Here is a 23,887-nt window from a genome sequence, read left to right as displayed (position 1 = left end):
GATACCACCATGGCTGGTCCCCTAGTCCCTCAGGTCTCCACACCACTGCTCCTCCCCAGCGGCCGACCCCGTCGTCCCCCTGGCCCTGGCTGCCGTCACATGCGATTATGTTTTCTTCACGCCTGTGACCCAGATGCAGTTACCTTGGTGTTTATTCAGTCTGGCCTACTATGTGATGCCTGCTCACAGAGCCCGTGTGCCGTCTGCCCTCTCATCACAATGAGTTGAAGGTGCTGGATTGCAGGCTAGCCTCACCCTCTGCCACCCAGACACCCCCATCCACATGACCTGCGTAGACAGACAGCCCCCGTATTAATAGCTGATGGTGTTAATACCCCCGGTGAGCCACGGGGTCGGCAATCAGAAGGTGCCTGCCTCCTTCCCGCGCTGTGCCAGCTGCATAATTACACTTGATCGCTGCACGGTGTGCGCTGATTGCAGCTGAGATGATCACCCGCTTTCCGGCTGGTGGGCTGGGGCCCTGGCACCTAACGAGGGTAATTGAGGCAGGGCTGATTGTATCAGAAAGCCGGAGGGGACCGAGCCATGGGAACAGGCCGCGTCACACCCAGACTGGACCACATTTGCTAAATTTGTTTCTGATGCAATTTCACGGTGATTATACTGATTTCTTTTTAGTGATTGAGCCTGGCGCAGAGCATGATGCCTGAGCCGGCTGTCAGGACGGGCCCAATTTGGAGCAGTATTATGACTTATGGCCTGCTGTCAGAGCTCACGGAAGGGAGAATGAGGGAAGGCAGGCCAGAGTGCTGCCAGGGAGCTCTGGGAACCTCCCTCCTGATTCGCTGGGACCTGCCCTTACCACGGGCAACACCGGTGCGTCCCTCAGCACCCTGTCGATATGTTGGGGATAATTACCCCTACCTCACAGGCGCTGTGAGGTCCAAACCAGTTCCTTCGCCGGCCAGGCTTGGACAGTGGCTGAACTACAAGTGAGCAATCAGCCTCTGTCACTGTCACTGCCTGGCGGTAGCCTGAAGATCAGGTAGAGAGCAGAACCAGATATGACCTTGGGGACACATCACACTTGTGTCCTCCAGACCCCCGCTTGCTTCATCCAAAACGATCACATCTGAGCCCCTGGGCAGGAAGGGCCATCCCTGTTGGGCCATGGAGAAAACAGGACCACAGCCAGCAAAGGCCGCGCACCAACACCTTCACCATCAGAAAAGTAGGCCATCATTTCATGGGGTTTGTGCTGGAAAAGCCAACATTCCCCAAACTGGCTTTCTCGGCTGCAAGGCTCCACACAGAGCTCCTGGCAGAGCAAGGCAGGGACACGCAGTGTTAGCCCCTTGCTGTTCAAGGTGGAGTCCTAGAACTATGGCCTCCAGTCACCAAGCTTGCTGGCCACAGGCATCGGGACTGCCCCAGGCCCTCTGTACCAGACCCTGCGTTGTAAAAGGCCCCCAGGGAACCACTACTCTGAGCCAGGGGTCCACAACCCTGCTGCACGAGACCCTGGGAGCCTCTGAAAAGCACACTGCAGGGCCCCATGGACAACAGGCTCAGCTGGTTTCAAAGTGCCTCCAAGGCCCAGACACCTGCAGGTTCTTCGCACACAGGAGCAGTGCAGCCCCGGCCTGGGCAGCACACCTGTGGGGCTGCTGAAACCCTGGAGGCCAAGAATCAGGACCTGTGGCCACTAGTCCTAGCATAACTGGAACTTCTGAGCAAGAGGGGCTTGCAGTCTTTGGCACATGCCACCCCCACACTCCGAGACCCCTCTCAGCAAGAAAAGCCCAGAGCCATGAGCTTTAGCAAAAATGTTTAATCTCTCCTTAATGTTTGTATTTACAAGTACTAAATCTGAAGAACAGTAAAATAGGAAATGACCGTGTATTTACACAACCTGTGGGCTGAGCGCCCCTTCAGCCACACTGCTCCTGGGAGAGGCAGTGGCAGGGGCGGCTCAGGCCGCCGAGTGATTGCTCTTCTTTTGGGTGGGGGCCCTGTGGCGGTAAAGGACAGCTAATTGTGGGCTTCATCTTAAAAATATCTCTCTGTAAATATATCTATTCTAGCGTGTGTAGCACCAACATGAGCCATCACAACCAGAACTGGGAGAAGAACCAGGGCGGAGGCTCTCAGCAAGGTCAGACCAGGGAGGGTGGGAACATCTAGGGCCCTCCATCTTGGGGTGACCCTGGGTGCTCCGCTCTGGGTCAGGGAGTGCAGGGCAAGCTCGAGGTATATTGAGAGGCCGGGCTCCCAGACCAAGGCATGAGCCGTCCCCGGGCACTCCTGAGACAAGAGTGGGGAAGGTTGGAAGGGACAGCCGGGGGCAGGACAGGCCATAGCAGCAGTGCCTGGGACAGGACGGTGTCCCTGCACAGCACTCCGTGCTGTGGCCCAGACTCCCTGGGTCTGGGTCTGCACAGGGGACTTCACTGCAGAGTGGCACTCCATCTCCAGGCTCCTGCCAGGGCCCCACACCCCCCAGGCCAGTGCCAGAGCTCGGGGTCAGAGCCCCTGGCAGGACAACGCTTGGGAGGTGGTGGTGCAGTGCCTGGGCCCAGCGCCTGGGGTGCTACAGAGCTCGGAGGACTGAGAGCCACTGACAAGAACTCAGAACCTAACTCCAAGACCTGGCGGGAAGGGAGGTGCGGGACCTGCTGCACCTAGCAGCCAGCAGGCTTAGAATCAGCTTGATGAGCTCATATGTAAACAGATATTGCTAAAGTGCTTGCGCCTGACAGGTGTGCGCTATTAGGTGGGCCGCCCCTCCTCCCCCTGGGAGCAGCCTCGGGAGGTGAGCGCGGGGCTGTCTGCAGGCTGGGAGGCCTCAGGAAGGGTTGGAACTGGATTCTGAAGAGGGCAGAGCAGGGAACTGGAAGAACAGGGCTTCCACTGGAAGCCAGCATCCAGGGAAGACTTTGGAGGAAACCGAGGTCCACACCCAGGCACGGCCAGGCAGCATCAGAGAGGAGCAGGGTGCACCCTGGGACTAGAATCCAGGCCAGAGCAGTGGCCACCAAAAAGCAAGCTTCATCTCTGACAGGTCTCAGCTCTGCCCCATGCTGGCCCAGAGACGAGCCCACGCGGGCTGCACGAGTGTCAGATGGGCTGCCTGGGCTCCAGCTACTCATCTACGGCAGCGGGAGACAGAGCCCTGCTCATCACCCACGGGGCGGGTGAGGGGGAACCGTTTTCCCCGGTTCCAGTCAGGTTCTCAGGTTCCCCGCTGCTTCCCCACGCAAGGGGCAGCCCTTAACCCATCTCCAAGGTGTGCAGCCTGGCCCATGCAGCTTAGCGGGGTCCTCAAGATGACGCTGGCCACAGTTAGCTGTCCCTTAAAGTCCATGGGAATCTTTAGTACCGTCAAAAAAGTGAACTTGAAGAGGGGGGCCGCTTGTCTGCTTTCACAAGTGACTAATTAAAAAACATTTTAAAAAGTGTCTAACATCTCTAGTATTCAACACTTGCATTTTTAAAAAGATCAAGTCAGACTTAACGCTAGCACAGTCATGCAGGAACTCACAGCCCCTCGCCCTGGAAGCTGGGGGTGGGGGGCGCCAAGAGAAGTTCTCTCCTTTACACATCAAAACAAATAAAAAAAATAAAAAAACAGGACAAACCACAGGTCGAGGGGTGGAGGCCTGGAGTGTTCCGCTCAGGGAATCTGGCCACTTGCTTCACGACCATTTGGTATTGCTTTCCCACTGCCTTAATTTTCTTATTCTAAATTGTTTGTAAAACTTCTCCTCCTCCAGTCAGCTATACAGGACCCCACTGGGGCTGGAGACTGAGGCTAGAGCCACATATATATATATACATATATATATATATACACACACACACACATATATACTAATGTACAGGTTTTGTTTTAGTTAAAAATTTGTTCTCTCTTGCTCACTGAAGGCAGGGTGGACAAAGCCAACCACCAGGCCCTCTGGTCACTGTGTCCTGCTCCCAGCCACGCCAGAGTATGACCCAGGACCCTGCCCTGTTCCCTGGCCACCCCAACAGAGTGCAGCAGGATTTCTTTGTTCCCCCTAAAGAACAAAAAATAGCCCCAGACGTCCCATTGCGTGTGAGGGGCCAGCATGCTGCTGAGATGCCAGACTGGAAGCCGCTGGAGGTGGATGTGGAGAGAGGGGGAGGCAGAGATGCAGGGAGGGAATCGGACGGTCGGGCTGCTCCCAGGAGCTCCACGCTGGAGAGCTGGCCCAGAGCGGATGCAGGGGAGGAATAAATAATGGGAATGTGCTCATGACTGGAGCTCCAGGCCCCAGTGGCCCCCAGAGGCACAGCCCTGAGGACACACAGGGAGTCGCTGAGTCCTTCTGGAATTCACCTGGGAGCGGGGGCGCTGCCTTTCTGCAGCCCCTCCACAGGAGGGAGCTGGGCCTCTCTCTGGGCGAGGTGCTCCTGCCTCCACCGCAGAGCACGCGGTGGATCGGAGGGTGGTGCGGTGCAGCAGCTAGCGTGAGGGTGGCAGGCGGGTGGCAATAGTCCAGACTGACTTCAGCTCACCTTGGCCAGGCCTGGCATTTAGCCTCCCCAGGCTGCCAGACAGGCTTCAGCCCTTACACTGTGCCAGGGAAGCCGAGAAGGCTGACCCCCTCCAGCCCCTCTTCCTGGCCCTTCTGGCCTCGCCAGCCTGGCTTCAAGGAGACAACCAGATTGGCATCCCTCCTCCCAGAGGGCCCAGCCTTACTCTCCGGGTCTTCAACAGTCACCGGCGTCTCCAAGGTCTCCAGCTGCAACCGGAATCCCCCTGCCCTGTGGCCAGCAGCTCTGGCCACGGAGGGTGCGGCAGGCACCGTCTCACCCACACCAGTAAGAACCAGGACCCCCAGCCAGGGGGGAGAGAGGCGGGGAGGACGCCGGCCTGCACGCCTGCCCCGAGCACACAGGCACTCGGCACACGTGGGGGAAGGCTGCCTCCAGGGACCTCCCAGCTTTGGCTGTCGTTGGAGGCCACCCTGCGGCCCTCTCACTAATCTCCCGTTGGGCAGTGGTGGCGGGTAGCTCAGCTGCTCAGGGCCATCGTGTCCACCACCTGCTCCAGCTTGCTCCGGAGCCGCTGCCGGCGAGCCTGCTCGTCCTTCTCCAGGGCCATCAGGATCTGCAGGGGCAGGCAGAGTGTTAGCGAGCCTGGCAGGCTCGCTAGGCTCACATGGGACCACCTCATAGAAGCTTGGAGGATTACACTCACTAAGCAAGTGGCATGGCAGGGGCTGGCGGGGCTCTGCAGCAGATACCTAATTCCATCCCTTCCACTGTGAGCTGAGGAACCTGGGTTTTGAACCTGGATCCCCACGTGACTGGTATGAAGACTGAGTCCCCCTACCCCCTGGTCACTATTCCTACACTCGACCCACAAAACACCAGCCCCAAACAGGGCTCTGGTCACAGCCAGGCCTTCATGTCCTCTTGGTGCAGTTCCCTGCCTGGCCACTGGGGACACGGACATGCCGCCACCCCCTGGAGGCCCTCCCTGCACAGCAACTCAGCCTGCTGCTCCCAGCCCCCAGGAAGCAGGAGCACCCTAAGTCCACGCTCCGGTTCCCGCTGGTGCCTCAGCCTGCCAGCACGTCGCCTCCCACCACCTGTTTCTCTGGCCCCTGACAGTGCAGCTCCGCAGAGAACCTCTAGCTTCTTTGCTCTCCCTCATGAGCCCGAGGGCAGGCTTTAGTCTCCAACCCCCAGGCGGTGTCTCCGGTCACCCAGGATCTGTTGCTTATCCTTCTCAGCCCCAGGACACCTGCCCAACCTCACTTCCGAATACCCAGCCCCAGCTCTGAGTCTCAGCCGTCCTCTTCCTGCTCCGAACTCACCTCTAGGGCCATCATGCAGCTGCCGACCCCGACTCGCTAACCCTGGAGCCTGAGTCTCTCCTGAGTCCCAGCTCCACCTCAAACTTAAATGAAAGTCCAAGGCGATTCCTTGGACTTTGCCACCTCCCGTAGTTCACTCCACCTTAAGTCTGGAGTCACACCCCATAGTCAGTCTGATCAGCAAGTCCTGATCCCTCCCTCCCATGGCCCAGCCCTTACATGGTCCCTGACTCCCCCTCCCCCTGGGCACCCGACAGTCAGATCACAGCTCTATCTCCAAACCCTGATGGCCTGTCTCACAGGAAAGCCCAAGTTCCCCAAGGCTTGCACACCCAGTGACAGGCCCCTTGCCTCAGCCTGGCCTACCTCACCCCCTCCTCCTCTCAGCCTCCTGGCCTCCATGGCCCTGTAGCCAGGCCCACTCTGGCCTCAGGGCCTTAGCAATGGCCATGCCCATCCTGCCTCTCCGGCCCTGTGTGCCCAAGCAATTCAGCCCACGGGTCAGTCCTCCTTCCTCAGGAAGCCCCAGCTCTGTGTAGCAGATGACAAGGAGACCTGCTGCAGGCTCACTCCAGGTCAGCAGAAAATGCTAAAGGAGGAAGGCTCTGGAGATGCCCGCTCAGGCCCATCAACCTTGTAATGCAAGCAGGTCAAACTCACAGCCCACATGCCTCATTTATTTAAGGAGGCATGTGGCCCGCCAGCCGCGAGTTTGACATGCTTGTTGTAATGGGTCCTTAAAGAACAGTCACTCACCAACCTGTGTTCTCCACTTTAGGAAGCCACTACAATCTGCTCCCCTGCTCCCCCAACCCCCCGTGCCCAGAAGCATGCTCCCTGGCCTGCTACAGCCCAGCCGGACCCTGCCAGGCCTGATGGACAATCAAACAGCGCTGTATCCCTGCCTCAGCACGTGAGGTGGCCAATGGGCAAGCAGATCGGAGGAGGCAGGCACTGGATGCGGTTGGCAGAAGGGCCCTGGGGAGGGAGCCCTGCTTGGCAAGGCCTGGTGAAGGGCTGAGCAGGTGGGCAAGGCTGTTGTGCTCACCTCATCCTTGTACTTGGTGATGTAGGAGTAGATCTCATGCAAGGCGCTCATGCTGTTGAACTGGCTCAGGTGTAGTCGTGACTGCTCGGCCAAGTATGCACTCATGTCCTGGTCGCTGATGGCAGGCATCTTGGCAATATCAGCATAGTACCTGCAGGCAGATGGCTGGCGCATGAGCTGGGTCCCAGCCCTCTGCTACCGCCCACCCCCTGCACACTCGCCGCACCTCTCCACCCAGCTCTTATAGTTGGGGATGTCCTTGGCGTAGAGCAGTTTGTTGGAAGGCGAATCCTTGCCCAGCTTGTGCTCAGAGGTGGAGCAGGAGTCCATGAAGGTCTGGGCCACCACCGACAGGCAGGCATCCGTGATGCTGCTCTTGTGGATGTCGAACACAAACTGCGGATTCTTGATCACGTTCACCCAGAAGCGCAGGGGCAGGCTGCGTGGGCAGGTCAGATGCATGGTCAGTACCCCTCCCAGCCAACCTGGCTCTGACTCTCTGTGACCATGGATTTCCATGCAGATGGGGAAATTGAGGCCTCGAGAGGGGCGAGGATTCTCAGGAGGTGAGAGCTGTCTCCTGCCACCCGCACTCCGGGAGGACAGTCCTCCACATGGTCACAGGCGTACACATGCACTCACACACGATCACAAGCCTGCTTCTGCCCCAGAGGGGCTCCAGGGGTCACATCCCACAGACATTTGACCTCTGTGCCCAAAATGCCACGCCTACAACAGCCATCATCTGGGCTACTTGCGGCTGTTTAAATTGAAATAAACAAAGTTAAAAATTCAGAAACTCAGCTGCAGAAGTCACATGTCAATGCTCAGTAGGCACACGGGGCCGACAGCCACCACTCTGGATCTAGAACATTCTGTCATTGCAGAGAATTCTCCTGGATGGTGTAGACCAGACGATGCTCCTTCCTTGGTGCCCCATGGAACCCCTCCAAGGCCCATGGGCAGCACAGGCCAAACCCGAGGCCCAGGGCTGCATCCAGGCTTGGGAAGTGGCAGCATGTGGAGACCAGAGTGCTGCAGGGGGAAAAGCTACCAAGGATCAGAGGGGAAGAGGCCAGAGGCCCAGGAGCTTCTTGGAGATGGGCCAGATGCCGCGGGGCACATGCTCAGGCTCAGGGAGACAAAAGCCGACTGAGAAGTGGGTGCTGGGGGTGGAGTGCTGACTACCTGAGGGGGTGAGAGTCCCAAAGTGTTTGCTGTCACTACCACTGCTGTCCTCATCACTGCCAATGACTGGCACAGGCCTGGTCCATCAACTTCATTTCTCACACAAAGCCCACACTCACACCCTTGCACAGAGCCATGTGTGCAGACATGCAGGTTCCACAGCAAAGGGGCTCCTCCGAGCTGAAGCAGAGGCCATGCCCAGTCCCAGAGCTCGGGGGGCAGTGGAAGGCCCTCAGATGGGTGAATCAGGAAGGCCCACATGAAGAGGGTCTGACCATAGCAGGGAGAGAGCAAACCCAGGCCAGCCTTTCCCCTCACCCATCAGAACAGGGCACCCAGAGGACAGGCCTCTCACAGCTGCTCAGCCCCCGCCTCCCTGGCTGTGCCCCACCTGCCCAACTGCCAATCCCACTCCAAAGGTACCAGTTGCTCTTCCAGGTGTGGCGCACATCTGAGTCGTGTATCTGGTGCTGATCAGCCTGCTCGTCCAGGAAGTCGAACATATACTTGATGGCCAGTGGCAGGGCCGAGCCCCGGTGTGCCGTGCTAAAGATGGTCTCAAACAGGTCATCCACAAACTTCTGCAGCGTACCCTGCAGGCAGGAAAGGCACAGAGCTCCAGGGCACCACCGGCAGCCCCTCAGCTCCTTGGTGACCTGGGCAGCTGGCTGTGCTGCGCCCACGTCCCCACCGCCTGCCCATCCAGGCCTACCTTGGTGGCCAGCAACCGCGTCAGGTAGATCTCTGAGACCATCTTGCTGCCACGGTCACCCTCCCGCTGGTCCAGGTGGTCGTGGTTCTTGACCAGGTGCCACAGCTTGGTGCCGCTCTCCAGGTCAGGTGTGATCATGGGTGTGCGTGAGCGCAGGCTGTCGGGGCTGCTGGCTGTGCGTAGCATGCTCTCTGCAGGCACCACACAGTCAGCTGGCAGGCCCACTGCCTCCAGCACCCACACCCTGCCCTGGCCCTGGCTGGGCAGCCTCGGACTAGAAGCTCCTCTGTCTGAGCCTCAGTTTCCACCTCTGAAAACTAGGGTCCTCAGCCCCCGCTCCCTGGGTTGTGAGGGACAGAGGATGACATGTTGTGTATGGGTGTGTGCTACAGGGTAAGGTGAAGCCTCCAAACTGAGGGAAAGGCTGTGTCCAAGTGATGGCCCGTGATGTGCCCCTTCTGACCTCCGCATGGCCCTGCCGCAGAAGGGCCCAGGGGAGGCGTGCTCTCCAGGCCAGTGAGCCCTGCCCGCTGCCCCACCCGACCTCTCACCATATCTGCTCAGGGACTTAGTGAAGGTGGACGAGTTGGAGATGTTGTAGGCCGATGTCTGTTTGGGCACCAGAGCCACCGAGGACCCATCCGTCACCTGTGGGCAGAGGGCCGGGAGACTCATGACCCACCGCTGGGAGCTGTGGTGACACCTCTAGTCCTTCCTAGTGCTGTGCTGGAGGCCAGTAACCTCACCACTCTGAGCCCAGTCAGGTGGCAGGCCCACTGCACCCAGCACCCACACCCTGCCCTTTCCCACCGCAAAGGGGCTCCTCTGAGCCAGAGCAGAGGCCATGCTCAGTCCCAGAGCACAGGAGGCAGTGGATGCCCCTCAGATGGGCGAGTGGCCAAGGGCCACGTGAAGAGGGACTGACCATAGCAGGGAGAGAGCAAACCCAGGCTAGCCTTTGGTACACCTCCAGATGAGCCCAGTGGTGGGATTGGGAAGGTAATACATGTGACCCATGTCCCTCTTTTTGCCAACATCTGCTGCCTATACACAACCAGGGGCTGGACACCAGCTTCTGCACTGCCTTGGAGCCTGAGGAGAGGCTGAGCCATGGCCCGAGGGTGGGAGGTGCAGGGTCACCTGATAATGAGCCAGAGTATTCAACCTCTTCCAGTCGTTGTCAATCTTGGTGGTGACATCCTCATCCTGCAGGATGATTCTTGCCATGCGGCCCTGGCGCCACTCTGAAGAGAGGAAAACGGTGAGGGGTGGGGCCACAGGCAGGTGCCTCATTTCCCCCTTTCCTTGGTCTCCCTCTCAGCCCAGGAGCACGGGTGTCCCAGGGGCACTTAGTGCAGAGCCTCCTCCCTGCCTCCCTCCCAGCAGCTCGCAGCCTGGCTCAGAGCAGGAAGCATGTGCCCCCAGCGGCAGCTGTCCCGTCCCAGGCAGCCGACCCCCACATAACACCGGCCTTTGAGCTCTAGGAAGCTCTTCCAACCCCTCAGCCTGGCACTGAAGGCCTCCATGGTGGTGCCCCCACCTCTCCAGCCACATCTATGGTGGGACTCCCTAGTCCCAGGCCTGCTGCTCCTCCTCTGCCACCCCTCTCAGCTCTGTGGGTACCCCTACATGCCCAGCTCATGAGCCACAGTGCCACTCCCTGCCCCAACTCCGATGGCCCACCGTCCTCCTCCAGTAAGTGGGACCCCAATCCCTGACCCTTACCTGGACAGGGTGGCCCTCTAAGTGTACTCCCTGATTCCATCCTCAACCCCACCTGCCTCCACCCTGCCCTGCCCACATCCAGAGCTGTTGGAATTAGATCCCTTCCCTCAAGCCCTCACACCCCTCCACGGCCTCCAGCACCCTCCACCAGCAGCCAGTGCCTGGCCTGGAACAAGAGGCCCTGCTTGAACTTCTCCAGCCCCTAAACCCAACTCCTTGCACACCTTGGGAGGCGCCACCTTGGCAGGCCCATTGCTCAGAACCTCAGCACAGCCACACTGCCAAATAGCATGGAACCCCTCCCTCACTCACCCAGGTCCATGTCCCCAGTCTTGGGCCGCTGGGAGTAAGGCACACCCTTGTACACAGCGTCCAGCAGCTTCTCCTTGACCTGCGTCACTGTGTCGCAGTTTAGTCCCTTCACTGGCACCTCAGGTGCGTTCTCGTTCTCAGGGTTCACACAGTTCAGGGTCTGGGGGCAAGGAGGGGTGCAGCATCAGCACTCACCTCTCAGGGAGTAGGCCTGGGGGAGAGCATGGGTGGGGGGCAGGGCAGGACGCTGGGCCTGCGCTTACCAGCATCTTGTAGTCGATCTGCTGCCGGATCAGCTTGTCCTCACTCAGGGAGTAGCGTGCCTCACCCGTGATGGCATCGATGGGGCCCTTCTCCATCTGCTGCTTGATGGCGCAGTACAGCATAAACAGAGGCTCCCCTGCACACTCCTGTGGCACAGGTGAGTGGGCAGTCAGGCTGCAGCCAGGACCCCAGGGACTTCCAGCCCTGCCCACCCGCCCCCACCCTTCCGGTGCCTCAGCACCGTTCCCGCAAGGAGAAATCAGCAACATTTTCAAATTCTTCTAAGAAGGCACGTAGAAGCCTGGTTCCAGAGCCCAACAAAGACTGTGCAAGAGAGTAAGTTAAACAGACCCGCTGCCCCTATGAATGTTGACGTGAAAACCCCAACTCGACCTTAGCAAAGAGTGTCACGAGGACAGCAGAAAACGCGATGTGGCCACGTGGCCTTCATGCCAAGGAAGACGAAAGCCCTGAGTCCCCCCAGCTCAGGCCTCAGTGGGTCCACTGCCCCAGTCCCTAGCCAGTGCCCTAGCACCCCACTTGCTGGATCCTGAGGTGCCAACACTGTACTCTGGCCCCCCATGGACCACAACATGGGCAACCCTGTGCCATAGAGAACTTGGTATGACCTTGATTTGTTGGCTGTCAGGGGCCATCCTAACTGGGACCCCCGCCACTGCAGGTAGAGGGCTGCCCCGCTCTGTTACTCGCGAGGTGCGGATGCACCGACACAGGGCAGTTCACCAGCACTGAGGGGCACAGAAGTCCAGAGCCACGGTGCTGTGGGGTGGCCTCTGGGCATTCTGTGAGGATCTGCTCTGCTCCCATCCTGACCATTGCCCCCCAGCTACCACATCGCAGCCACGAAAGCTGTCTCCTGCTCTTCCAACCACCTACTGTCCCACCTCAGGGCCTGGGCACTGCTGTCCCTGCAGCCAGCAATCTCTCCTCTGGTCTTTACTGGCCCTTCTGGACTCCACCCAATCTGCCTTCTCAGAACAGCTCCCGCTGACCACCAGGCCAAAGTTGCTGGCCCTCATCACCATCAGGGCCCTGCTACTACCTCCGGCTGCTGTTGCTCTCTGTGAGGCTCTCTCCCAGCTGGAGTGGAAGCTGCCTGAGGGCCAGAGCACAGCCGGCTCACCCACATTACATCCTAACACCTAGCACGGAGCCTGTGTATGCCTGGGGCTCCAGACACTGCTGGACAACAGATGCCATGAGTGAAAAGAGTTGTCGAAGGAAGAGGCTCATGTCCTTATAGCAAAGGGAAGAAAGCCAACATCAGAGCTCACCCGTCCTGTCTGCCCCGGGGCTGGCCCTGACTGTAAGAGCCACGCCTCAAGGGACCTGACTTCCTGTGCCCCTTGCACAGGCTCCAGCATTGCCTTGGCCCCCGATGGGTGGAGTTCAGGAGTGTGCTCCAAGAAGGCAGCATCCTGGCCACCCCACCCCCTCCGACACACAAGCAGCAGCTCTGCCCCATACCAGATGCTCTGGGCACCTTGTTAGCATCTGCAATAATTAAAGAAACAGCCCCAGACTCTCCGACATGCCTACCTCTAAATTATGTTTCATTTGCAAACTTGACTTTATTAAGTCAGCTGGGAAGAAGGCAAGAATGGGTGCAGATTAGGATGCAGTGCCATTAATAGCTGCCTCTTCCTGCAAACCCCATCCGAAGGGAGTGGCTGGGGGACAGGCCAAGCACCCGCCCAAGGCTCCTCCCCTGCTTGCACCGCGCAGAGGAGAAAGGGGTATTTCTAAAAGTCAGAAGGAAGAGGTTATTGGCCCAGGGTTACACAGTGAATAAGGGAAGCCAGGATTCTAACCCAGATCCATCTACCTCCAAAGTACCTAGTCCTCAAATGCCAAGTGTCCTCAGAGGGCGCAGGCTGAGCCGGCTATCTATTCCTGACCCAGCCAGCAGGCTCCCCAGTGCTGGCTCCAACCACTCTTGCAAAACCTGCCCAGATGGGGCAAAGTAGGAACGGAAGATCTAAGGCCAGGAGACAGGAAGGCCCAGAACCCAAGGACCTCTAGTCCTACCCTCCTTGGGCCTCAGTTTCCTATAAAGTGAGGGAAAAGGATGTCCTCAAATGCCTCCCAGCCCCAGCTCTGAACATACAGAAACTACCAATGAATTTTCAAGTACAAAGATAATACAAATATAGTCTATTCTATAAATGATGTTAGGACAAGTGTTTCTCCACTTCGGAGGGGGGAGGGGGAATCAAGTGGGAGCCTACCTCACAGAGTACACAAATAAAAATCAATTCTATGAACAACACAGGAGTTATACAAAATGGAAACTTTGTATTTTAAAAAAACCTGCATAAAATACTGGAAGAAATAACTCTAAAAAAGCAAAAGCAATTAAGGATTAAAAAAAGACATTAAAAAAATAAAAGTGGCCAATCAAAAAAGGATGCCCAAGTTATTAGAGAAACAGTAATTAAAGCAACCAGCTGGCAAAGATGAAAAAAGAAAGCTGATAAAGTAGGTGCTATCCAAGGCCTGGGTAAGATTCTCAAACACTGAATCGGTGCAACCCTTTTTTGCAGGACAACTTGGCAGCATATATTCCAATAAAAAATGAAAATGCCTGATCACCTACAATCATCGTTCTGGATATCCACTTCAGCATGAACACGCAAAGATCATTGATCAGCATGCTGGCCACAGTGCAGGGCACAGAGAGGAAAAATGCAACCTCTCCTACCACCTCCGGAAGCACAGCACTCACACTGGGAACATTATGCAACTGTTAACAAGAAGGAAAACGGGCCCTGACCGGTTTGGCTCAGTGGATAGAGCGCTGGCTGCGGACTGAAGGGTCCTGGGTTCAATTCCAGTCAAGGGCATGTGCCTTGGTTGTGGGCACATCCCCAGTGGGGGGTGTGCAGGAGGCAGCTAATCGATGTTTCTCTCTCATCGATGTTTCTAACTCTCTAACCCTCTCCCTTCCTCTCTGTAAAAAATCAATAAAATATATTTTTTTAAAAAAGAAGGAAAACCACCTGCAGAGGCGGCCACCACACCTTTGCCCGAGGAGGGGAAGCACAGTGCAGTGCAAAATGTATGGCCCTAAAATGGAAAGGACCTGTAGGGAAGAAAAGGTACAACACCAGGGTTTCTTCTTACTAGACGCTATTTATAGATATTTGCTTCCCAGTTCAGAACCCAGCGTGGGAGGACACACATCCCAACACTGATGGTGGTTACCCCAGAATGGGAGGGGGAGGGGAACGGCTCAGCCCTTTACACTCACTCTGTGATGTCTAGGTATCTAAAATGAACATGGGTTACTTTTCTAGTTCAATTTTTGTTTGTTTCTTAAAGACAGTAAAGAATGACAGGGATTTGGGGTGTTTAAAAACAATTTATGGCACACTAAAAAGAAATGAATTTTCAAGCCATGGGAAGACATGGAGGAACCTCAAGTGTATATTACTACATGAAAGAGGAGTCTGAAAAGGCTATATACTGTATGATTCCAACTACAGGACATATTGGAAAAGGCAAAACTATGGAGACAGGGAAGTATCAGTGGTTGCTAGGTGAAGAGGTGGCGCACAGGCATCTAGGGCAGTGAAATTACTAATACTGTAATGGTGGGTGCAGGTCACTACCATTTGTCCAAAACCAAATGTGTAGCACCCAGGGTGAACCCTCACGTGAACTATGGCCTTTGGGGGATGTTATTTTAACTTAGGTTCATCGATTGTGACCAATGCACCACTCTGGTGGAGGATGTAATAATGGGGAGGCTGTAAGAGGGCACGTGATACATGGGAAATCTCTGTAATTTCTGCTTGATTTCGCTGTGAAACTAAAATTGTTCTAAAAAAGTGTACCAAGTCAAAGTATGGACCAAGGAGAAAAAAGCTGTTATCACGAGAATTTTTTATTTATTTATATGAAATGGAGATGTTAACTAACCTTAGCTTTGTGGTAATCATTTCCCAATATTTGTAAATCAAACCCTCATGTTGCATACCTTAAGCTTATACAGTGATACATGTCAATTATTTCTTACTAAAACTGAAAAAAAAAAAAATACAGTGCACTCATCCCTCTGTACTCACGGTAACTGGTTCCAGGACCTCCCCCATAGCAAATCTGCAGATGCTCAAGTCCCTTATATAAAGTGGCATAATATCTGCATATAATCTACAGACATCCTCCCATTTACTTTAAATAACCTCCAGATTACTTATAATACCTAACACAATGTAAATGCTGTGGAAATAGTTTTATACTGTATTGTTTAGGGAATAACGACAAGAAAAGTCTGTACCTAATCCAGTGTAGATACAACCATCATAGGCCTAACTACATAGTAACACGTCAGTGACAATGTAACATCTCTTTTCCTGAATATTTTTGATCTGTGGTTGGTTGAATCCATGGATATAGGACCTGCAGACACAGAGGAGTGACCGTATACACTGAAAAAACCAAAACAGTTGTGGCACAAAGTCAGTGGCCAGCTAATGTAGACGGGAGGAGCCTGAGCCAGTGCCGGGTACCCCTCCTGCAGAACCAAATGGCTCTGGGCCAGTTCCTCCTGCCCAGCACCTCACACATCCATATCGTGAGGGGCAAACATGATTTGGGAGTAGGGGGGGGTGCTCTGAGCAGATCGAAGCACACCCTGCTCAGCTTCTTCAATGGAACCCCATAAGGGTGGGCCAGTCAGCTTGGCCTGTACTCCCAACACTGCCTTCCCACTCCCTTGGCCAGCCCTGGCCTCCTCTCCCCCTATCCGATACCCGACCCGACCCTCCATGAAGTAGCCCCCACCCTCGAGCCCACAGCACAGCTTCCTGATAGCAGCACCCACTCAACCGCTCTGCCTTCAACCCCCCGTGCCGGCCCCACTTGCCTACTTCCTGCAGCCTGACCCTCCACCTGGCACCCCATAGCACACACCCACCCAATCCAGGCCTCCGACTGGATTTGTCAAGCTGGGGCCCCTTTCTCCGCCTGAGGAGCCTCAGGAGCAGACGGGTCGATGAAGCTAAGGCAGCTCAGACCCAGTGGCTCGTGTCCTCTAAACCTGCTTCTCTTGGCTTCCAGAGTGCAATTCAATGAGCGTGTAAATATATCACCGTCTCACAGAATTTTACAGGAAATGCACAACTTTTCCTTACAGGCTCCCAGCTCAACATAACAAGAACCCCAGCATTTACTGGACACTCTCCACAGGCCTGGATTTTCCCAGATGAGCCCTGCACAGCCTGTCTCCCTGTCCACACAGTACCTCACCCCCACCTCAGAGCCGTCGCTCCCTCTGCCTTGCTAAGCAACTCCTTCCCTTCCTTCCTCAAACCTCACCCACCCCTTGACATCTGCCCCTTTTCACGTGTCCCAATTCCCATTTACCCTCTCTCCCAGCTAGGCAGGACTCTGCTCTGGGCACCTCTACGCCACCAGGGCCTGGGCCCAACAGCATTGAGTGAAGGGCTAAAGGCCCCCTTGGGTGTCCCTGATTCAGTAAGGACACAGGAAACGGAGGTCCATGGCTAAGAAGCAACCACAGGGATATTCAGGCCACTAGGCTCTACTGCCCATCATGCTGGCCATCTGCAGAACGTCTACAGAGGTCAGAGAAATGAGTGGAACATGTATGAACATACACCTGGGACAGAGGTCAGAAATGAGCGGAACACGTATGAACATACACCCCAGGCTTGGCCTGGGGCCCACTGTCCCCACCTTGTGAGTGTGTCTGCCAAGCCTTCAGATTTCAAGGGAAACCAGATACCTGGGTCTGAGCTATCTCCCACTCTCTACCTGCAGCCACACTGGATCCACCTGGACCCACGTCTGGCCCGGGGCTGCAGTTTGTGTCCTCTGCCTCCACCCCTTCTGAGGACGGCCTCGGGTCAGGGCCTGTCTTCTAGGGGTGAGGGACGCTCCCAAGCCTGAACTGGGGCTTGTCTGTGCAGCTTCTCCCCACAACGAGAGCCATCAGGAGGCCCCAGGTGTCTCCCCAGGCTGGCCCAGCCTGGGTGCTGGACACATGGACTCCCCTGCCAGGTTGTCCCCCCTCATCCTTAGCTCCAAGCCATGGGTACAGTGCAGAGACCTGGGCCTGTATTCAAACTCCAGCTCAGCCGCACACTAGCTGAGGCCCAAGACAGCTTGCCTCAGAGCTGGGGTGTCCATTCCTGCCTTGGTGGCTGGGTGAGGCCTGGACAGCCTCATGGAGACAGGAGAGGGGCCAATGGGTGCATGTCCTGCGGGAGTCCACTCTGAGCCACTCTGGGCTGAGACTGTGCATCTCTGGCCTCCTTTTTTCCTCACACCCATTCATCTTTCCCCAACACCCTCTTGTCGTTCTCTCCTCCCCAGCCCACCTACCTTGAGGAATTTGTACAAAAGGAAGGTGAACCAGTTGGTCAGCATCTTCTCTGCTACTGACTCGGTCCTGGAGACAGACAGAGGCAGGGTGACATAACTTCCACTGCCAGGCCCACACAAAACGCCCACCCCCACCATCACCCCTTCCTACAGCACTAAAGGCACTCATGGGCTGGGGAGCTGTGGTGGAGACCCCAGCCCTCGGCCCCAGAGAAGGCCTCTGAGCATGACTCAGGCCCGACACTGATGGCCCCAGAGTGGAGCTCCATGCCCAACACACCAGGTCACCACTACCAATATCTGGCCAGAGGAAACCAGAGCTTTCCCCAGAGCCGCTACAGTAACGCCCCAGGCCGAGCACCCAGCAGGCCTTGGTGACTGCAGGTAGGAGGTGTGGGCTCACCGCCGCAACAGCAGCTTGGGGTGGTTCTTGCTCTCAAGGTTCTTCTCAATGAGGTCAGACAGCAGCTGCTTGAGCACGCCCGTGGCATACTCCATCTCGCCCTGCAGAGCTGTCATGATGAGCGAGGCCACGTTCCCACGGTCGCGCATGGAGAAGCTGCGTTGGGCCTCCAGCGTGCGGATAAAGGTCAGCAGGAAGTGCTTCTTGGTCAGCAGCTGCCCAAACAGTGTCAGTGATTTCTCCACATTGGCCTGGACCTGGGAGGACAGGAGCTTGCTCAGACTCACAGCAGGGTATCCAGTACTGTCACGGAGGGGAGGGGCAGGGCAAGGCCACAGAGCAGGCCTCAGAGGCAGGTGATACCCTGACAGGTGTCAAGGCCTCAACAGTCCTCAGCAGAATGGATGTAGCCTGGCAGCTGCCTGAGATACCCACTCCAGACAGAGACCCAGGCATACCAGCGTCAGCGAGGGGTGTAGAATGAGGGCCTGTTCCTGCCACCATCTAGCAGTTTGGAAGAACAACCCAACACCCCATCTGCTGGGCACTCACTCTGCTCTTGCCACAACCATCAACCCAGAAACCACCCTCCCCACTTCATGGAAGATGCCTGAAGTCCAGTGGGGGAAGAGGCTTATTAGGGCCACATGGCATGGAGGTGGAAAAAGAGGTGGGATGCAGGCGTGGCTGGTTCTCTTATCTGTACCAAGGCTTGTCAGGCAGAGGCCACCAGTGACACCTGGCTCCCAGCTCAGGCAGACAGATGGCAGGTCCCAAGAAGAACACACAGTCACAGCTATGAAAGCAGCTGGACCAGCACAGCAGATAGCAACATCAGGAGAGACCTGACAGAGGACATGGCGCTCCCAACATGCAGCAATCCCAGGGAATGCCTGGGCCCAAGCCAGAGTGACAGGAAATCTTTCAGGTTCAGCCTAAGAGGAAACATCCCACCAATGGAACTGCACAGGTGAGCAGGCCCCCAACATGCAAGGTGTGCAGAGAAGGGATGCCCTTGGCTAGAGAACACGACAGAGCTGATCTGCAGAGCCCTGGCTATTTCCAGCTAGGAACTGGGCTCCTGGCCTGCCTGGGAGGCCCCTAAAGATGTGTTGTGCCAACAGCCAGGACTCTGACAACATCTTCAGAGAAAAGCCCAGCTCTGACGGCCTCCATGCTTCCTCGGTCACGCGTTCCTGCCCCAACAGCCACAAGAATTTCAGCTGGGCACTCACACCTCCCAGCTTACATTGGCTGGGCTCCTGCCCAGTGAGGTTTGGCATTCAGAACCACCCAGGAGACAGACCAGGTGAGCTGCAGGGTGTATGAGATGGACTACAGGGCTCCACAAAACCAAGGCGGCCCCAAGGAGCCCAGTCACTGGGATGGTTTGCTGGGTTGTGACTCTCCCACCCCAGACCCCTTCCTGACCTTCCTCCTTGCTTCCCAGCTCCCCTCCCTATAGGCTCAAGCCATCCATCAGGACCCTCCAGCTGCCCACCAGCACCCCAGGAGCCCCTCGGGTGGATGTGGGATGAGCCCCAGTCAGCAGCCCACCTCCATCTCCTTGAGCACTGGGTGGTCCTCAATCCCGGGGAAGAGCACCCGCATGGCGTACGTCCTGTAGTCGAGGAAGGGGATGCCAGCACCATCCAGGTCATTGGTCAGCTCGTGGATGTCCGTCTGCAGCTCTGCAAAGGCTATGGCCAGACCAGGAATCAAGGCAGGTGCCCCACTGGCCTCCAGGCTCCCCGACCCCCACTCAGGGGCAGGCTTAAATGCTGGCTCTGCTGCTCACTGGTTGGGTGACCTTAGGAAAGTACTGCACCTGCCTATGCCTCAGTTTCCCTGGTCCTAACACAGGGACAAAATCCCTTTGTTTCTCTGAGTCATCACAGGATTAGCCAAGATGAGAGCAGAGAAGGTACTGGACAAGGCCCAGGTACATGGAGCTCCCAACATGCAGCAATACCAGGGAATGCCTGGGCCCAAGACAGGCATTCACCCCTCATACCGCACACTGGCATGTGGGGGTGGAGTAACAATGGGTGTCAGCTCTTTGCCACCTGAGAGAGCACCAACCGCCCACCCTGGTTCCCCTGGACTCAGCCGCCTGGAAAAAGAAGAGTTATGTCCAGATGAGGGAGATGGTGGGCAGCAGAGATGCCAGGACCCAGGGGCTGTGCAATCTCCCCAGCCCTCCACCCTGACAGCCACCAAATGCACAGCTCAGGCCTGCAGGCCGCTACACTGCCCACCCACTCCAGGTGGCTCTGCCTCTCTCAGAAACAAGGCAGGCAGGTGCAGGCCCTGACGGAAACATTCCAGAGGTGTGAGGTATTGACCCTGCAGCAGCCCAAGGGATGAACTATCTGATCAGGAGACAGAGGAGTGCCTGGCGGGCTCTGAGCAAGTTTAACTAAGAGCCGGGCCTTCATCTCTTCAGCACGGCTGCCGGGCGTCTGTTTATCTCTACCTGGCTGCCCCGGGGTGCCCACCAGCTATTGCACCTACACACGCTGGCAGATTAAGGCTTCATGCACACCCGCCTCAGTGGGCAGCCGTCCGTGCTCCAGTAGAGGTTCCCGCCTGCAGAACTCCCCTCTGGTCCCTGCAAACCTGCTTATGTCCCATCAGTGGCAGGCAGGTCTGTCGGGGAGTGAGGAGGCTCCCAGGACTGGCAGGGTACTCGGCAAAGGGATACCTTGGTCCCATTCAAGTTAACAACTGATGACAGGCTCATTATGACCTCGAGGCCCTTAGGCCTGCCCTAACACTTAGCTCCTTTTCTTCATTCACATTTAGGAACACTGCTACTGTCTGCCTTCTAGAACTGTGAGCATTCACTAGCCAATATCAGCAAAATGCTACGGTTGTGCCTAGCACCTCACAAACATCCAATAACATGATTATCACCAGTGCTGCTGTTCACCCCTCCTAACATCCCCAGCTCCTTAGATGTTGCTCAGAGACATGCACAGAGCCCGAGACCAGGAGTGGGTAGGGGCTGGCCTGTTGCTGGGGACCTAGCCCTGAGGCACCATCTCATACCTAGCCAGGGAAGCCAGCCATCATGGGCCAAGGCACATGCATGGTAGCTGAACCTAACCCTCAAGTGACCACTGTACAGCCCATTGCCCATGGCCCCAGCCCCCACTTCCCTGCTGCCAGTACTAGGTCCCACCCACCCAGCCAGCAGTGCTGCCCTCAACTCTGCCAGGGATGAGCCATGGCACCTCGAGCACACTGGCCTTCCTGTGAAACATCAGGAAGAGACAAGAAGCCCATGGGGATGCCCTCTGTTCCAGCTTGCTGACCCGCTAGCCACTGCTCACACAATTCCGACATCTGTGGCCTCTGCCTCCAGAACTCCCCACCCCCCTGCTTCTCTGGACCACCTTCACCTGCCCCTGGGGTCCACCCATTTTCCATCAGGGGCTTCAGAGTCACAGGCTTAGGGAGCACGTGACCAGGTATGACATCAGGAATTGGCCGGAGTTGGGCACAGCAGGGAAGCTAAGCTCACCCACTATGGCCATCTTGTCACCACAGGGAGTGAGGAGCCCCAAGACGAAGAGATTCCTGACAGGCTTACATTCCGGAAGCCAGCATACTCTGCACTTCCCCTGCAGAAGCCAGTCAGAGCTGATTTCTGCCATTCACACCCAGGGTCAAGACGTACACATGCCCATCCTCAGAGGACTATAGCCTGACTCCCCAAGAAAGGGCTCCTCAAGGACAAAAGCCACCCCAGGCCAGGGTCTGCATGTGCTGAGGGATAAAGAAAAGGCCTACTCAGCACGATGCTTGGCCACAGGCATGGAGCCACCACGCTAGCACGAGCATGCAGGCAGCACTGCCCTGCAGGCTCTGCACAGGCCATCTGGCACTCACAGCCCCCAGTGAAGTGGGCACTGGCACTACGCCCATCCTACAGATAAGGAACCGAGACACCCATGATTATGTGTCTGTCCAAGGTTCTACAGCCAAGATGGGGCTCAGACGGCTAGAGTCTGCATTGTAAACAGCTCCTCACAGAAGCCATACCTGCCCCAAGGCCCCAAGACTCCAAGGCCCCAGGCCCCAGTGAGGCCCCTGCCTGCCTCACTGGGAACAAGCCCAGCACAGTGAGGCCATCAAGAATGTTGCAAACTGAGTGGAGTTGGCATGCAGGCAGCCCCTGGCTCAGAAGTAGCAGCACCCCAGCATGCCCTACATTCCTGGAACCACGCCCCCTCCATGTTTCCCTACCCATAGCTCCAACAGACCTTCCTTGCATTCGAGGGCCACGCGGGACTCCAGGTTGTCCATCTGGAGCTGCAGCCGCTTGAGGGTGCGGTCAGCATCACGAGACTTGCGCTTGTAGGCAATGAGCACCCCCACGATGACAAGCAGCAGGAGGCCCCCACCCCCGCCGATCCCCACGATGGCGGGCAGGGTCAGCAGGCTGTCTGAGTACATCTGCAGCATGCCCGGGGAGAACTGGAAGCCACCAGCCTGGACCTGGAGGTGAGGGTGCAGGCTGTTCAGAAGGCGACATGCCCACTCACAGCTCCTGGGCCCACACTCTCAAGATCCCCACAGCATCTCCCCTGGCCTGGACTGCTCAGTGGGGATGGGGACACTGGGGACCCAGGGTAGGTACCAGGCCACCAGGCGTACATGGATTGGATGAGGGCCAAGTTAGGGCTTGCCTGGAGCTGGGCTCAGTCGCAGAGTTGGGGTTGTCACAGGTAGGACTAGGTCAGCGGGTCAAAGACATGAGGGACCCAGTAACCAGAGCCAGGGCTGAGGCAGAGATCACCGGGCTATGGACATACCGTGACCTTGTGCTCCCCCGTGAGGTTGGGTGACTCGCAGAGTAGCTGTGTCTCTGACACTGTGAGGATGCAGGGCGTGGAGCCGATGAGCACCGTGTAGTTGAGCCTTGAGTTGCCAGGTGCAGGTGGTAAGAGATTCCGGCCCTGGGGGTGGAGGGTGATGAGCTAGAGCCCCAGTGGCCCTTGTCTCACCTGCACCCCCACTCCTGCCCACTGAGTGAGGCCCACCTTGAGGATGAGTGGGGAGCCAGGCTTCAGCTCCAGGAGGCCCGTGGGGCTAAGTGGCTCCAGCACAGGGTCGGGAAAGTAGAGGAAGGAGGAGGAGTTGAGCACAAGCAGGGCGCGCACATCATCCATGACAAAGCCCAGCTCTTCAGGCCGCTCCCCCAGCTCGGGCGGGCTGCGGGAAGGGTTGTCCACCGATGGGGCCTGGCACACCATGGTAGTGTCGTTGTACACCAGGCAGTTCTGGGGACACAGGTGCGAGGACACTGGGCCAGCTGCTCTGCACATGGAGCCCGGCCCTGGCAGGGCCAAGGGGCTGCCGCCACATATGCACACCCAGAGACCAGGGATGGCTTCTTTCCCAGGGGCCTCCGAGCACAGCAACTGCCAAGGTAGCTTGGGTTGCCCGAGGAGGTGGAAGGGTATGGGGAGGGGCAAAGACTCACGTTCTCCCTCTCGACACCTCCATACTTGGCCCGGATGCGGGGTTCTCGGACAGTGGCCAGGTTGGTGCCTGTGACTGTTAGGAGGGTCCCTCCACTAGAAGATGAGGGGATGAGGGGTCATGGGGTGAAGCTCTCTGTCCCAGCCCAGCACAAACAGGTGGGTCCCGACACACCACCCAGCTTCCCAGAAGACATAAGCAGGATACAATCTTTCAGCACCAGAACTCAGATTAAATCAGCCACATCTGAGGACAGGGATCCATTATCCTGAGAGCTGTGGCTGGAACATCTTTATTCTTTTTCTTTAAAGAGTGCAACATCAGAGTTTAGAGAAATTTTTGTGTAACACGATTTTCCAGGTTGCTGCATCTACAGCAGGAGAGTGACCAAAGTCTTAAACTTTGCTATTTCTACTCCCACCCACAGAGACAGACCTAGGCAGTACAGGAAGGGTTTGGCCACACCCTGCCCAGCTCTGCACAAGGCACCACCACTGTAAGGAAACCACCAGAAATACAACCACCAAAAATTTGGTGGCAGGACCACACAAGGAAGAGGAAGAGGAGAA

At 56.8% G+C, this 23,887-nt stretch overlaps 1 protein-coding gene across 1 annotated transcript in view; it reads right to left on the bottom strand.

Annotated features, from left to right (window-relative positions):
* Nucleotides 1–3,829: 3,829 nt before the first annotated feature.
* PLXNA1 (plexin A1) overlaps nucleotides 3,830–23,887 on the bottom strand; it is a 51,716-nt gene continuing 31,658 nt past the window's right edge. The window contains exons 17-32 of the mRNA XM_070420742.1: nucleotides 23,320–23,413; nucleotides 22,877–23,116; nucleotides 22,649–22,792; nucleotides 22,097–22,331; nucleotides 19,386–19,528; nucleotides 17,829–18,085; nucleotides 17,426–17,492; nucleotides 11,056–11,202; nucleotides 10,793–10,952; nucleotides 9,896–9,999; nucleotides 9,307–9,403; nucleotides 8,756–8,946; nucleotides 8,467–8,636; nucleotides 7,082–7,294; nucleotides 6,856–7,006; nucleotides 3,830–5,095 (exon numbers count right to left, since the gene is read on the bottom strand). Of these exons, the coding sequence (XP_070276843.1) occupies nucleotides 5,000–5,095; nucleotides 6,856–7,006; nucleotides 7,082–7,294; nucleotides 8,467–8,636; nucleotides 8,756–8,946; nucleotides 9,307–9,403; nucleotides 9,896–9,999; nucleotides 10,793–10,952; nucleotides 11,056–11,202; nucleotides 17,426–17,492; nucleotides 17,829–18,085; nucleotides 19,386–19,528; nucleotides 22,097–22,331; nucleotides 22,649–22,792; nucleotides 22,877–23,116; nucleotides 23,320–23,413 (2,509 nt within the window). The 3' untranslated portion in view covers nucleotides 3,830–4,999. The remainder of the gene's footprint in view (nucleotides 5,096–6,855; nucleotides 7,007–7,081; nucleotides 7,295–8,466; nucleotides 8,637–8,755; nucleotides 8,947–9,306; nucleotides 9,404–9,895; nucleotides 10,000–10,792; nucleotides 10,953–11,055; nucleotides 11,203–17,425; nucleotides 17,493–17,828; nucleotides 18,086–19,385; nucleotides 19,529–22,096; nucleotides 22,332–22,648; nucleotides 22,793–22,876; nucleotides 23,117–23,319; nucleotides 23,414–23,887) is intronic.

The sequence above is a fragment of the Myotis yumanensis genome, unplaced genomic scaffold (assembly GCF_028538775.1).
Source record: "Myotis yumanensis isolate MYYU_CA2020_CCGP unplaced genomic scaffold, mMyoYum1.0.hap1 SCAF_7, whole genome shotgun sequence".
Classification (NCBI taxonomy): domain Eukaryota; kingdom Metazoa; phylum Chordata; class Mammalia; order Chiroptera; family Vespertilionidae; genus Myotis; species Myotis yumanensis.
Note: the sequence above shows the minus strand (reverse complement) of the source record. Positions and strands in the feature narration are given on the sequence as shown.